We start from the raw sequence: 15,462 nt of genomic DNA on the forward strand, positions 1-15,462 counted from the left end.
TCCTGAACCTAGGAAAGGGTCAGCACAACAAAATTTAAAATTAAAAGTAACTATTAGTTTTTTCTAGTCTGTGAGTGTTTCTCCCTCCCCCACCACTTAGCACAACCTCTATTGTCTGAAAAGCGTTTAACTGGAAGTGGGTCATGTCTCCTGGCATTACTAAATCTTCCCAAATTTCCCCCGATTAGTCAAATGCAATATCCTCTCTGACATCTGAGTGATTGAGGTAGTGTGTAATGCCATTTTTCCCCTGAATGAGCCACATCAAAGAGGGTTATAAGCCTAGAGATGGCACACCAGATAAAAGAGTCGCCAACAGATTGTGCCCAAAATGTTACTGAGGGAAATTAAATCGTTTTGTTGGAAGGTTTCTCCTTTGGAAACACTCAGCCATTAGGATTGAAAGCGGAGAGACAAGAAACTGCCTTCAGAGCTGCTAGGAGGATGAACCCTCACTAGCTGTGAGCTGAGTGGCCCCATAATTAAAACACTTGTGCACATGGAAGATTTTCTATCAGCCGCAACATCCAGCCTGCTCTTCACACAGAGACACCAAAACCCGTCCTGCTGGGAGTTAAAAGCAGCCTAAATTTGGGCAATACCTCTCAAATGACTGAAAATTACAGCAGGATCCTATCAGACTAGAAAAAAATAGGAAAAAAAATGCAAAAAAGCAGTAAACCCGCGACCCCAGAAAAAGAAAATACAATTTAATAACTGGGATGTTAACAGCAAGCAATCTCTCAGGCATGAGTTATATCCAAAGGGTTCAAAAATGCCACCCTTTGAAGGAGAAGGATGCCAGGAGCCTGGAAGGATCCAAGGGCTGCTCCAGTGCTGATGTGGGGCTGAGCTCTCTCCTCACAGGAAAAGAGCTGGAGCTTTAAATACATGTCAGGTTGGTGATTAGGTGAGATCTGGGCAAAGTTTAGTCAATAACAGCAGGGTTTGTGTTCTGCTGATTTACCTCACGTGACCCCCCCCTTCCAGTGCTGAAACTTTGCACCAGAGCAAAGGCTGGCAGGACACAGCACATTTTTCAGTCAAAAAAAAAAAAAAAAGAGTAATAAATTAAAATAATATTTAAAAAAGAAGGAGAGGAAGAGAGCCTACAGACCTTTTGGCATTGACAAATAGAATGTTCTGTTTCTGAGAACTGGCTTTTTATCCAAAGATAAAAAGTGTGTGGTGCAGAAATCCATATTAAAAAAAAAAAAGAAAAAAGAGGGGCATGTGTTCTGGGTCGAGCAGTGCCTGGGGAGGAAAAGCCTGCTCGCAGTTTTTGGGGACTGCCAAGTGGCTCAGCCTGGAGCAGCCTCAGCCATGCCCACCTCTTCCAGCACAGAGTGCCGAAAGGGAAATTCAGACAGGGTTTGTTACTAGGGATGGTTCATCAGGCCCACCCTGGTGGTCAATGGGCAGGTGTTTCAGGTTGCCCCGAGGTGGTCAGCACTCGGCACCGGGCACCTTGGGGACAGTCCCCAGGACTCCCCAAAACGCGGGGTGTGAGCACAGCCACCCCTCACTGCAACGGCAGCGGGGAGGGCAAAGTGCAGAGAGATGAAGATTAGCTCTGACAGCCTCGACTCGGCGTTTATTTTGGCATGGCAAGAGCACACGAGGCTTCAAAGCAGCTCTGACGAGCAGGGGCCGGGCAGCAGCAGCTGCCCCGGGGCTGAATTCCAGCGCCGTCCCTGCCACCGGCTGCACCCAAAGCATCAGCCCTTTAACCCTCACGCCAGGGCTCTGCAGAATTGAGACCTGCACGCTCAAGACACCTCGATTTTCCTCCTGCCCTCTTGCTTGTTTTTAAACGAAGTGTTTTATTTAGCAGTTCTGCCTCCATCGCCTGCGACAGGGCAGACAAAGCAGCAGCGCTGCTGCATGGGGAGGAAGAGCTCGTCTCCTTGCTGGGGCAGGATCCAACCAAAAACAAAGCAGAAGGAAAGGGAAAACAAGCAGAAGGGAGGGGGAGCAACAGATTTCAAACCTGGTGCTTCCAGGGTTTACAGGAGCAAGATAGGAGCTGCTTATCTCTGGCCAGGGCGGTGCAGTTTGTGCAGCAGAAGAGCCGAGGGCAGGTCTGTCACCCTGGCACATCTGCTCCTCAAAAGGCACAGGGAGAAAAGCCCAGCTCAGAGGGGCAGGGGAGGCCCTGCAGACACTCCCGAGGGCGGTTCTGCAGCAGCCCACAGGTGAGATGTTCACAGCTCACGCAGACCTGCTTTCCCTGAGAGCTTTCCCGTGGTGATGATACAGGTCTTGCTTCAGCCAGAACGTGCCTGGTTGGTACCATTACTCACAAGAGGATAGTGCAGGTGTTCACAGTCCAACCCAGCAGAGAATTGCTTTCCTGTCTCACCTGGCCTTGGAAGAAATCAAAGGGACAGCACAAGACATGAGACACTGCCCAAGCTCTGGATAGGCAGCTCTTTATCTCCAATTTCTTTCATTATTTTATTTCTCACCACTAAAAACATGACGGTGAAAGAGGAATCAGATAAGCAACAAGCAGGCACCCCACAGCTGTGGGAAGAGCTGGCAAGAGCCACATCAGTATTCCCACCTCCACCTTCTGCTCTGGAGCAGAACCTTCTCCTCCAACCTGTCTCCAGAAAAGGACATGTGTTCCTAGAGATGTGGGACCAATCCAAGGCCTCAGCAGTCCAGTGCTGCCAGGTGAAAGCCACCTCCAGCTCTCCATGCCCACCGCACCAGGAGGCTGAGTGTCCCTGAACGAGCCCCAGGCCATGCCCAGGGCAAGGAACAGCAATACCCACAGCACCCACCTTCCCAGAGCACACAGTAATTAAGCAGCATCAATCCACCAGGAGTTACTCAGCTTAATTAGATTGGAAATTACACCTTCTATCACCTCAGCACCTTGGCATCCACTGGCTGCCTTGAGACATGCTTACACCAGCCGTGCTCACCTGGGGTGTAGCACCCAGGACCAGCTCCTCAGCAGGCACAGGGATCAGGTATTTTTTATTCCTATTTTGTTTCAAAGCCCTTTTCAATGCTCACTTGCTAACACACATGTCAGCAGCCTCAGGTGCTTGCCCACACCCAGCCTGCTTTGGCAGCTGCAGGTTTGCCTGTGCCACCTGAAACCATCCCTGTGGGGCTTCCAGAACAATCCGGACATGCCCGTGATGCTCTAAAAGCCATCTTTAAACACATCAAGGGTCTTTTTTTCCCTTTGAAGAGCAGTGGCTGGCTGGGCCACATCCCTGAGGTGTAACCTGCTATTGTGATAGGCAGTGATTCACCCAGGAGACATCCTGCTCCCAGCATGGTTAGCACATCCAGCCAGCTCCTCACAGGCACTGGCACTTCCAGGAGGGAGCCTGGGCAGTGACTCACAGGAAGGGGGAAGGTTTGCATTGCCCGGGTGTAAGGGCTCCACCAAGGCCTGGAGCCACCAAGGGAAACTCATCCCTTCATGGGCTGCCCCTGCTCCTTCAGGGTGGGAGCTGGTTGTGGTCTGGAAGGGTTGGTCAGCCCCGGGTGTGGAAAGGATGTTCTCAAGGAACAGCTGAGCTGGAAGCATGCGGTGGTGGAGGCTTGTGGGTGAGAGCCAAGAGAGATATCCGAAAGTCAGAATAGACGTGGGTTTCCCAGAGGTGTAGGCTGCCCAGAGTGGCTGCCCTTGGATCCCTGGCAGTGTCCCAGGCCAGGCTGGGCAGGGCTTGGAGCAGCCTGGGATAGGGGAAGGTGTCCCTGCACATGGCAGGGGCTGGATCTGGATGATCCCTCAAGTCCCTTCCTACCCAAACCATTCTGGGATTCCATGACACAGCACACATCTCCCACTGAGGATCCATGGAAGCACCAAGCACCTGGAGCAGCCAGAGGAGGCAAAGCCACCCCAGTGGTGCCACCACAGTGCCTGTGTGGGAACGTGGAGAGAGGGAGCTGAGGGCTCTACACTAAGGAGGACGTGAACAGGGACACAGCAGCCTGCCCTGCACCCTACAGAGCCAGGGAGGGTCACACAGCACTGCTGCTGCTCTGCTGGGACTTCCTGGGGACAAACACAGGGCACTAAAAGCCAGTGCCACCGAAAACTGCTCAGGGAGGGGAAAATTAACAATGAAATCTAAAACAAGCACACTCAGCTGGGGTTTGGTTAAAAATGGCAAAGGATGGTGGCAGAGCAGGCCAGGAGCACAGGGCAGGGCGCTGGAGGAGCTGCACCACCATCCCACCCTCCTGCACCATGCCAGGGCTGGCAGTCACCACCTGCAGGTAATCACTGCTCACAGGGAGGGTTTACACACCTGTGCTGCTCACAGCTCTTGCAGCCCCACAGTCCCTACCTGGACGTGTTTAAGTCATTCCCGTGATTCCCAGGTTTCAGCCAGCTAGAGAAGGCTTTTCAGACACAGACAAACCAAGGACAAAAGGAGAGCACAGCTGGAGAAGGAGTCACATTTCCAGGCTGAAGGCTCTTCCCTGTAGGGATGCTCTTCTCCCAGCCCTCTGGATACCACAGGAAAGGCAAAGGGCAGAAATGCCAAACCCTCAAAAGCTTCATTAGCGCAACCGGTGAGTTCACCATGACCCAGACAACACTCTAAAGAGGGCTCACCAAGGACAGCCCTGTGAAGCCCATCACCTTCACAGCCCTGGCACCACCTCTGGACAGGGCTCTGCTCATCCTTGAAGGTTCAGGCTAAGCCAAAACCCAACCCAACCCCACAAGACATGTCTGAGAGCAGGCCAGAGGGGTACAGTCACAACAGCTTTACTGCCAGCTCGAGACACAGAAAGCTCACACAGGGGCCTTTTTTCAGTTTTGATAAGCAGCAAATTCTTCCCTAAAGTGTTGTGCAAACATTTCAGGTGTCTGCCACAGCTTGAGGCTCCGCTGCAATAACAGCAGTCATTTTCCTGACCTGGGTTGTAGCTCTCTCTGATGCTCCTTCAGCCACCACCAAACGCCTCTGTGTGCAGGAAGGGTCAAAGATCAGGCAGCAGCACCACACAAAACACCCAGCTCAGAGCCTCACCTGCCTTACCTGACATTTATTACACCCATGGCTAGCTCAGAAAGCCCAAAGTCCACCTTCATGCCCACGTGGGGCTACTCCTGTGGATTCCCTGAAGGTACATCACAGTAAGGGAACATTACTCCTGCTTTGGACAGGGCTTCAAATTCATTGGTGTGTAAAATAAAAGTCCAGCATATCTAGAACTGCACTGCTTTACAGCACACTGAGAAGTTTAGGCATATATGTATAAAAACACAGCCACAAACATACACAGCCTTCTTTCTTGGTCACCAGAAGAGATGCATGGATTCACATTCAGGGTCATTGTTTTCTCTGCCTGGTAATTGGCAGCAAGAAAGAACAACTAAGCAAAAAATCCTCCTCTGTAAATACATTCCTCAACAGCAGCCAGGCTGCCTGTAACAAATAACCTCGGATAAACTCCTTCCTGAGGGCAGGAAAGGGCAGGAAGGACTCATCCCACCCAATCCCATAAGAACCAGCACAGCACCCACTGCTGCTCCCATCCCTCACCCTGGAGTGAGCCCAGCAAATCACTGCAACTTGGGCTTGCATGCACTGCGATTTCCACACCACAGTTTCACACCCTTGGAGCAGAATCAGGGCAGGAGTTCTCAGAAATAGTTTTTTAAAAGAGCAAGCTGATTAATCCCAGCCAGCAAGAGGGCATACAGCGGGATCTAGCTAATTAACCCTGCTGCAACCATTCCTGGGGCTGTGCCCCAGCACCTGCACTCAGCTCTGAGCTCCTTGGCTCAGTGGCTCTCGTCTGACCCAAGCACAGGCATTATTAAATGCACAACTGAGATGAAAAATTGCACAAACAGAGATGGGAATGTGGTTATTTTTGCAGCACAAAGGCCCCGGAGCAGCGTGCCCTCTGGTGGGACGTGCACCCACGCAGTGCCAGGAGAGCGTGGGGTGAACTCCAGCCCATGGAGGCAGGGAAATACCCCCCAGACCACAATCCCTCACCTCCCTGGGATGCAGGCAAGGCCCAGACCCAGTGGGCTGGAGGATATTCAGGCCAGGCTTGGCTCTGTCTGTCTGTCCCTGTGCCACCGCGGGGAAGCCGAGGGGCCCCGGGCGGCTGCGGCGCTGGCCGTGCCCTTGGCACAGTCCCAGCCTGCAGAGAGCTGGCTGGAGCTATCAGAGTTTACGTTTCAATGATTTTCTCTCTGCCACTGCAGCTCATAATGAGGCAGCATCAGGAGGAGCCCGGGGATGCCAATGGACCCGGGTCCCTCGGTGAGACAGCCCCAACCTTAAATAAAAACCCCAGCATGGCCTCCAAGCTGTCCCTGCCCTGCATGCCATGACCCACATGTGTTCTCATCATCTAAATAAAGAAAAAGAGACAAAACCCTTCAGCTGTAACCTGCTTGTCCCCACAGGAGCTGCAATGGCAGCAGCAGGAGCTCTGGAGCTCTGCAGCATCTCGTGGATGTCCCGAGCCTGAACCCCAAACACTCCCTGTCCCCAGCACTTATTCCCAGAAATTTGTTCTACACAATCCACAGAAAATCTTCTCTCCCCTTCCCTGCTGCTCCTCAGCCCCAAACCAGCCCACAGGCACACGCTGAGGATGAATCCTCCCTGAGCCTTGCAGGATAAATAATTTTCAGGAGGTTTTATGGCAGAAGGTCTGTGCCAATCCATTGACTCAATCAGTGTGTGATCACACTGGCAGCATTCACACACTTTTGAGAAGTTTCTCCCCAGGGTCAGAAACCACCAATTCATTCCAGCTATTTCATTTAATACAACTTCAAGTGAAAACCAGAGTCTTCTACACCCAACACTAGCCATTGGGACTTTTTTTTAATGCATCAAGTCTGTAAGAACATACTTGGCAAACAGCAGCCACTTTGCACAACGAGAGGAAAAAAATAACATGAAAAATAAATACCGTGGTTTCTTATTTACCCAGAGCTTGCAGACCTTCTGAAGAGCATATCTTGAGCTGCACAGCAGCCCAGGAGCAGAAACACACAGCTTATTCCCTAGCCTGGCAGAAGCACTACTTTGCATGAGGTTCAGAGGCTATACTTACAAGGACAATTACCATATTTTAAGAAGCACCTTTAAGACAGCAGAACATCAGAAGCCAAAGCAATTACAGTTGTTTTTGCCATACAGAGAGCATCACCTTACAACATAACAAAGGTCAGCCAATACAAACAACTCTAATTTCTGTTTTAGTGCTGCAAATCAACCCTGATGATTACGATGGCACCTTCCATGGGGTGTCCTGGTACATCCCTCCTGCCCAGTGCCCAGCCCAGGGCACATAACAGGCTCAGTTCTCCCACACCAGGCTCACACTGGCACTGCACAGGCTCAGTTCTCCCATACCAGGCTCACACTGGCACTGCACAGGCTCAATGATCCCACACCAGGCTCACACTGGCACTGCACAGGCTGTGATCCCACACCAGGCTCACCCTGGCACTGCACAGGCTCAGTGATCCCACACCAGGCTCACACTGGCCCTGCACAGGCTCAGTGATCCCACACCAGGCTCACACTGGCACTGCACAGGCTGTGATCCCACACCAGGCTCACCCTGGCACTGCACAGGCTCAGTGATCCCACACCAGGCTCACCCTGGCACTGCACAGGCTCAGTGATCCCACACCAGGCTCACACTGGCACTGCACAGGCTCAGTTATCCCACACCAGGCTCACACTGGCACTGCACAGGCTGTGATCCCACACCAGGCTCACACTGGCACTGCACAGGCTGTGATCCCACACCAGGCTCACACTGGCACTGCCCAGGCTCAGTTATCCCACACCAGGCTCACACTGGCATGGCACAGGCTCAGGGATCCCACTCCAGGCTCACACTGGCAGTGCACAGGCTCAGTGATCCCACACCAGGCTCACACTGGCACTGCACAGGCTCAGTGATCCCACACCAGGCTCACACTGGCACTGCACAGGCTCAGTTATCCCACACCAGGCTCACACTGGCACTGCACAGGCTCATGAGCTGCCTCTGTCCCCTTCTGCAGATAAAGAGGATTTGACAAACTCCCCTGCCCAGCAGCATTTTCCTGGGCCTGGCTGTACCTGGGCACATCAGGGACGTGGCAGGAGCAGGGCCAGCACAAGCAGCCTTAGGAAGATGTTTCTTGGGAAGTGCACAGATTAGGTGAAGTTCTTCTAGCTCTCCATATGGAACAGGTTTTTGCAGGCTGGAATTCTCCATACCACCACCTGCCCTGTTCCTCTTGCACAGGCTGGTGCCAGGTGGCATCCTCTGCCACAGAACTCCTTTTCTGCTGCTCAGCTCCTGTTTGATTCTGCCACAAAATGAAATCCACAGCCAGATAATCCCAGAGTGCCCAGGTGAAGCAGTGGGAGTGAGAAGAGAGAATGGTCTCTCCATAACTATTTACCAAAGTGGATTCCTACACCCTTGAAGGTTGAGGCAGCTGTGGAACTACTCTCATGCTCATAATTAGGCAGAGCTACTAATTACCCTGCTTGATGGGGGTATTAAACACAGTCAGCCCTGATCTTGCAGGGGCACAGGCATCCCATGGAGAAGGCCTCCAGCAGAAGCTCAGAGCTGCTGGTGTTCCCAGGATGGGTTCCTCTCCTGCCTAAGTGCCCCCCAGACCAATCCAACACACCAAATTCATCATCATGGTGACAAATTTATGCACCAAGAAAACTACTACACATCCCCACAAGGTCCCAGAAAACCTTCTGCAAGAGCCACATGGAAGCTAAGGCCTCTCCACACAGCACACACCAGCTCCCACCGCAGGTCAGCAGGAAGGAGACCTGAGAATTCCCACCTGGACGCTCCAAAGTGCCTCCTCAGCAGCTTCTCTCATCCTGGCTCCAGCAGGAGGAGGAATGACTCAGAGGAAGGTGCAGCTGTGGCCGTGCCAGCACAACAGCACCTGTGGGATCAATAGCCTGTGGGATCAATAGGCTCTCAGCAAGAGAGCTGTACTGAGCCTGGATCACCTTCCTCCCCTTCCTCTGCCCCCCACAAACAGCCTCACCTGCCAGCAGAGGCCCGGGAGGCCTCATCCCTTCCCTGGGCATCACCTCTGCCCCTGGGCTCTCACCTCTGTCCCTGGGCATCACCCCTGCTCCTGAGCATCACTCCTGGCCCTGGGCATCATCCCTGCTCCTGAGCATCACCCCTGCCCCTGGGCATCACCACTGTCCCTGGGCATCACCCCTGGCCCTGGGCATCATCCCTGGCCCTGGGCATCACCTCTGCCCCTGGGCATCACCCCTTCCCTGGGCATCATCCCTTCCCTGGGCATCACCTCTGCCCCTGGGCATCACCTCTGCCCCTGGGCTCTCACCTCTGTCCCTGGGCATCACCCCTGCTCCTGAGCATCACTCCTGGCCCTGGGCATCATCCCTGCTCCTGAGCATCACCCCTGTCCCTGGCCATCACCTCTGTCCCTGGGCATCATCCCTGCCCCTGGGCATCACCCCTTCCCTGCACTCACCTCTGTCCCTGGGCTGTCATCCCTGCTCCTGAGCATCACCCCTGCCCCTGGGCATCACCTCTATCCCTCGGCTGTCCCCTCTGTCCCTGGGTATCACCCCTGCCCCTGGGTATCAGCTCTGCCTCTGGGCTGTCACCCCTGCCCCTGGGCATCACCCCTGCATGGAGCTGTTGTGCAGGTGAGCACCAGGACCGAGCCCAACACATCCCCTCCGCCTCGGGGACTCCACAGCCACCAGCACCACCAGGCTCAGCACCTCCAGGCTGTTGGGTTTGTTGTGGGTTTTAAGCCTTCTTTGATCTTTTTCTTGTACTCTGAAAGTCACAGGAAACATTTTTCCTGCTGCTTCAAAGGCCAGAGCTGGCACAGGGGCCCCATGCAGCAGACAGCCCAGCAGGACAGTCCTAAATTTCACTGTGACTCAGCTGCACAGACAGCCCTTGTGGGTTACAGCCCTTGTGGGTTCCTGCCCCTGGCCCCACCACCTAAAAATCCAGCTGCATCCCTAGAATGTTCCTGCAAAACTGACAGGCAACAGCAGAAGGGCCAGTGCTGAAACGCCTGCTCTCACCAACAAACTTTGTTGCTGTTAAAAATAAACCTAAAGTTAACAGCACACACAGGTTGCCACCAAATCCCCACCACTTCCTCATCAGAAAGTCCCTACACAGCAAAAAGATCCCGAGCAGCGCCCCAGGAGGCAGCTCACACCTGCTCCACAGACCAGCAGGACTATAAACCAGGGCAGCACAAAAAGGACAACGCACGTTAACTACTGCTCATCAAGTCAAAAAATCAATTAACCAGGCTGCTTTAATCAGCCCATCAACAGGGATAGCGCAGCACTGCGAGCCAGCCTCCCTCCTCCCAGGGATGCTTGCCATCACATCCACGCACTCATCCTGAGAGGTGCTGTGGCCAGCCCGGCAGGGCTGTTCAGCCACAGCTCTACTCCTGCTCCTCTCCAGGTTTTCCAAGGGGAAAAGATGTTCCAAACTCAGCTTTTGAAGTGCTCCCGAGAAGGATGGAGGTCATCCCGCTCACAGACAGCCCAGCTCAGTCCAGCAGGGCCTCTGCAATGCCCACAGGTTCAGAGGAGATCACTGGAGCCACCATTCATCCTGCATCCCTTTGATGGCCACTGCCAAAGGAAAGATTCGGCCAAAGGAAAGATTCGTGGCAACTCCTGACGTTACATAAAAAATCTGCTGGCAGAATGAGTTACAGGAGCAGAAATCTGCAGCAAAGTTAAGCCCGGGGGACACAAAGTGATTTTGGTGCCAAACTGGCAGCACCTCCACGAGCTGACCACGGCCACAGGGAGAATCCAAACCACTGAAATTCTCACTATGACAACAGATGATGCTGACACTGTCACACAGCAAAGCCTTTTCTGAAGCCAAGCGCGGCTCCCGGCGGAGCCCCTGCCCGGCGTTACCGATGTTTTTGGCATTCCCGGCCCGCGGCTGCCCGCAGCCCTCCCGAGCAGCCCCGGGAGATGCAGAGCGCAGCGAGAGGGCTCTCTCCCCATCGGAGAGCTCCGAGCCAGGCGGATCTCGCACTGCCTGCGAGAGCTCTTTCATCGGGACAGGTCAATCGGCACAGATCTCTCTGGACACAAACTCCCGCTGGGAAAAGGAGCGGAAAGCCCCGAACTGTGTGGGAGGCACCCACAGCCCGGGCTGGCCAAGGGCTGGGCTTACCCGAGTGTCCCACAGACACAAAATAACAAAACAAAACAAAACAAAAAAATTAAAACCTGAGCGGAAACTGTTTATCTAGTCCAGACCTCAGGCTCTGCTTTTAAAAGAGCACCTGAGCCTCCAATTACCACCACGATCGCTTTTTAAGAGCAAGGGCTCCGTTGGGCAGCGTGGGGCCCGTCGGGGCGCGGTGCCCACCGTGCCACCAGCCGTGCCACCAGCCGTGCCACCAGCCGTGCCACCTTCCCTGGCTGCCATGAGGAAGCGGGCGCGTCCCATCGCGCCCCTGCCAAGGGATCTCATCCAGGACTTGTGGAACAAAAAGGGCTCTGGAAACCGGACACCGCGGAAGCGTTTCGGTGAGTTAGGGCACTTGCTCTGCGGTTCTGTGATTCCGCACCTTCCTGCCCCTCCAGCCCGGGCTTTAGGAATACAGCAGGGCAGGATTGTTCCGGGGGCTCTGGGCAGGCTGAGAGTGTTTTGGCCGCGCAGGTGACGGAGCGCAGGGAGGGCGAGGCCGCCGCCGCGACCCGCGGGCGAAGTCCAGCCTGCAGCGCGGAGAGCCCGGCTGGGGCCCGGGAGGGGTTCGGGAGGGCTCGGGAGGGGTTCGGAAGGGTTCGGGAGGGGTTCGGGAGGGGCCCGGGGCCAGGGGCACGGCGGGGATGCCCGCTCCGCATCCCGCGCACCTGCGGCCGCCGCGGGAAAGTTGCGGGGCCCCTCCCGGACCGGGAATCGGCCCCCCCGAGGGCATGTGGAGCACGGAGAGGCACCCGCAGAGCCCCCCGCGCCCTCCCCGCTCACCTTGGTGTAGAGCTGCGCGGCGGACATGGCCGGGGCGGGCGGCGCTAGGCGCGGGGCATGGGGGCGGCGGGCGGCCGGACCGACCGCCGCACGGACACACGGACGCTCCGACACAGCGGCGCTCCGACCTTTACACCCGCCGCGGCCGGCCGGGCGCGGGCACGGGAAGCGAAGGGAGCGGCAGCGGCAGGAGGAGGAGGAGAAGGAGAAGAAGGAGGAGGAGGAGGAGGAGGAGGAGGAGGAGGAGGCAGCGGCAGCGCCGCTCCGCCTACGCCGCGCCCCGCTCAGGTATGGGGAGGCTCGGCTCGGCTCCCTTCGGTTTCTTTCGGCTCGGCTTTTATTATTATTATTAAAAAAAAAAAAAGCTCTTTTTAATAAATATTTTTTCTTCCCGGTCGCTGCCCCGCGGCCCTCGGCATCCCGCCCAGCTCCGGCGCCCCCCGGGCAGGGTCCCCCCGGCAGCGCAGGTTGGTGCTGCGTTTGGGAGGTTTTTGCCTTTTAGCCACCTTCCTTTCTCACACAGGAAGAGTAATTAAGCCCCAGGCAGGTGGCCCTTGGTGGTTTTCGGGGTCTTCCATCGCCCACCGGGCTCTGGGGATCCCCCACACTTTGAGGAGTGAGGGACGGCATCACTGGGGTGTCCTTTGCCAGGACACACCTGTTCCCGGGACAACAGCACTGCCCTCCTGACCCCACTGGAAATCAGCTCGAGAAATGTGCCGGGGATAGGTTGTTTTTCTCTGTCTTCTGCCTCCAGGCGGGCTTGGGGTCCCACCAGCACCACTGCTCCTGGGCGCTGCTTGTGTGCCACTCCTACACCGGCGGCAGGAATTCCAACTTCCACAGCAACAGCCAAAAATTGATCCCAGCCCGTCAATCGTGGCCGTGCTGCTTCCCTCCATCCCACGGGAGCACCCTGTTCTGCAATTCACGCTTATACGGCACTTTCAGAGCCTGGGAAGCAGAATGAAATGCAAAGCGTTCCTAATTAACCACTACTGCTATTCTTTATCATTCAAGGTACTTTGCATATTAACTGAGCAGGCAGAAGCCGCGCTCAGCGATCCTGCTCCCTGTCGCCGGTGTTTGCTCCGTCACTGGGATCCCTCCTGCCGTGGTTTCGGGCTGTGCTGCTCACAGGCATCCACAGCCTTTCCTCACAGTGATCACTGGTGGCATCTCACACTCTGCTCCTTGTCCCCTGCAGGATAAAACTCTTCCCCCTTGTCATGATTTCCCTCTTCCACCCCAGGGCCTGGCAGGGAGCAGTGCTGATGTGGTGGAAGGGCAGCCAGCATTGCAGAGACCTCTCTTTTCCAGCTCTGACATCCCTGATGAATCAAAAAAAAAAAAATATATATATATTGCAGGTGGCTCTGAGGGGAGTCTGGGAAGGAGGAAGGGAGGGGAGGAAAAAAAACTGCACCATGTCTAGAAATTGCCCTGGGAAAATTTGACAGCATAATCCCTGCAAAGCCTCCAAGAGAGCTTAGTCAGGCAAACAAAACTTGCTCCTCTCATTTCATTAAATCAGCTGCAGAAACAAAACGATGAGCGCTGGTGGAATTAGAAGCAAAGCTTTCAGTGAAGCTGGGGTAGCAGTGATAGCCCCGAGGCAAAGCACAGCCATTCCCGTGGAATACCAGCTGGTGTCACATGTGATTCTCCATTAATCTAAAACTTTAATTAAACTCAGAAACTGAAAACCCCAAAATACATACAGAATCCCTGAAGTACATCCTAACTGCTGAGTTGCTGGAAATTGTCTCCTCCAGGAGACAGAAGCTTCTTTCCACTTGGGAATCAAAACTTGTGTTGATCAAATTTAACAGGCACGGGCTCTTAAATAGCAGTTTATGGTACCCCCTCCTTGCATTCACATGGAAAGCACTTTGAGGTAAAAATTAACTAAATACAGGGGGTTTTCCCCTTTAAGCACAGCCAGTGGATTCTTTACAAGTACAGAATGGGCTGGAGTTCATTTTAAGGTCCTGGCCTTGTCCCTGTGTTGTAGTGACACATGGAGACCCCAGGAACAGATGGATGGATGGATGGATGGATGGATGGATGGATGGATGGATGGATGGATGGACAGGTGATGGCACAGGCCAGTGAGGAGCATCAATTCTGACAGCTCTAAATGTCATCAGATCGGAGCTGGCTGTTGTTAAGTGCAATCCCAGGTCCTGAATTTTTGCATGCAAAGATGTCCCAAAGACCTCAAATCTGGATTTCACTCCTCCTGAGCCACACAGAAGTCACCACGTGCCACATCTGGGCACAGTCTGGGGCCTGGCAGAGTCACAGTACCCTGGGTGTGGCTGCACTGGCTGTTTCTGCAGCCTGGGTTAAAGTAATGATATATTATTCCAGGTGATAAAGAAATGAATAATTAACATTCCTTCAAATAGAACTGATCCTGTCCAGAGCCCTGCAGCCCAGCCCCAGGGAGCAGGGACCAAGCCAGCACCATGCCACAGGGCATGGGGAACCACTCCAGAGCTCATCATCTTGTGTGTGGCTAAAAACACCACCATGGAAAGCCCTGGGGCTGCTATGAAAGCCCTTGTAAGCAGATGGGCGCGTGTAGGAAAGTCTTAAAGCCCTGGGAGATGCTGAGGATTCAAACTCTGGAGTGAGTCTGGGATGATGTGATCAGGGACTGGCATTCCCAGCCCTGCCACAGGCAAGTCACCCACACGCTCCACACCTCTGCTCTTCCTCTGTCACCATGACAAATTTAATTAAAAATACAGGGAAGAATACTTTGCAGAGCCTTGGTACGTGTCTGAGTGAAGGGGCTGTGACTGCCAGGTTTCTAAATGCCACTGGTTCTGTCTCTGTATGGCTCAGAGCCCTGGTGCAGGGCAAGCTCAAGCCTGGGCCAGGCTGCTTCCCTCACCACGGCGTCCCTGTGCTAAGGGTTTAATAGCTGGTTTGCCTGCAGGATTGCTCACTGGGGCAGGAAATGCCACAGGATTTCAGGAGCAGCAGCTAATGCTCAGGAGGTTCCCAGCACCTGCAAGCCACAATTCCAGCTGTGTTTGGCACCTGCAAGCCACAATTCCAGCTGTGTTTGGCTCGTTACTGCCTGGTGACCTGTAAGTCAGAGGTGTAATGTGAGTACTGGCCCAAGGCAGGCAAAGACACCACCAAGCTTTGCAGCATGTTCTGCTTGGTGCCCTATTTACCCAGTTTACTGCAAGGAGATCCAAGGACCTGGGAGAAGATGGAAATCTGCAGGGTTAAGGAAACCCTTCAGTCTTGAGAGAGAAAATCGTTCTTACTGCATGGCTCAGCTGTTGGGGGCAGCGAGAAGGAGCCTCTCGAGGAGGCTCTGACCCAGCCAGCCTCACCAGCTCTTCTGGACCAACCTGAATCCTGTAAAACTCTTGGCAGCAAAGGCTCAGCCCCAGAAACACGCTCACCCACCAACAGCTTTGTCTCAGGAGAGTT

The 15,462-nt window shown here is 54.3% G+C and overlaps 1 protein-coding gene across 4 annotated transcripts in view; it reads right to left on the reverse strand.

The window, feature by feature from the left end:
* Window positions 1-12,197, reverse strand: part of MYO5B (myosin VB) — a 147,769-nt gene extending 135,572 nt beyond the window's left edge. For all 4 annotated transcript variants that reach the window (XM_077171520.1, XM_077171518.1, XM_077171519.1 and 1 more), the window contains exon 1: window positions 12,007-12,197. In XM_077171520.1, the coding sequence (XP_077027635.1) occupies window positions 12,007-12,033 (27 nt within the window). In that variant the 5' untranslated portion in view covers window positions 12,034-12,197. The remainder of the gene's footprint in view (window positions 1-12,006) is intronic.
* Window positions 12,198-15,462: the final 3,265 nt, after the last annotated feature.

The sequence above is a fragment of the Agelaius phoeniceus genome, chromosome Z, assembly GCF_051311805.1.
Source record: "Agelaius phoeniceus isolate bAgePho1 chromosome Z, bAgePho1.hap1, whole genome shotgun sequence".
Lineage (NCBI taxonomy): Eukaryota > Metazoa > Chordata > Aves > Passeriformes > Icteridae > Agelaius > Agelaius phoeniceus.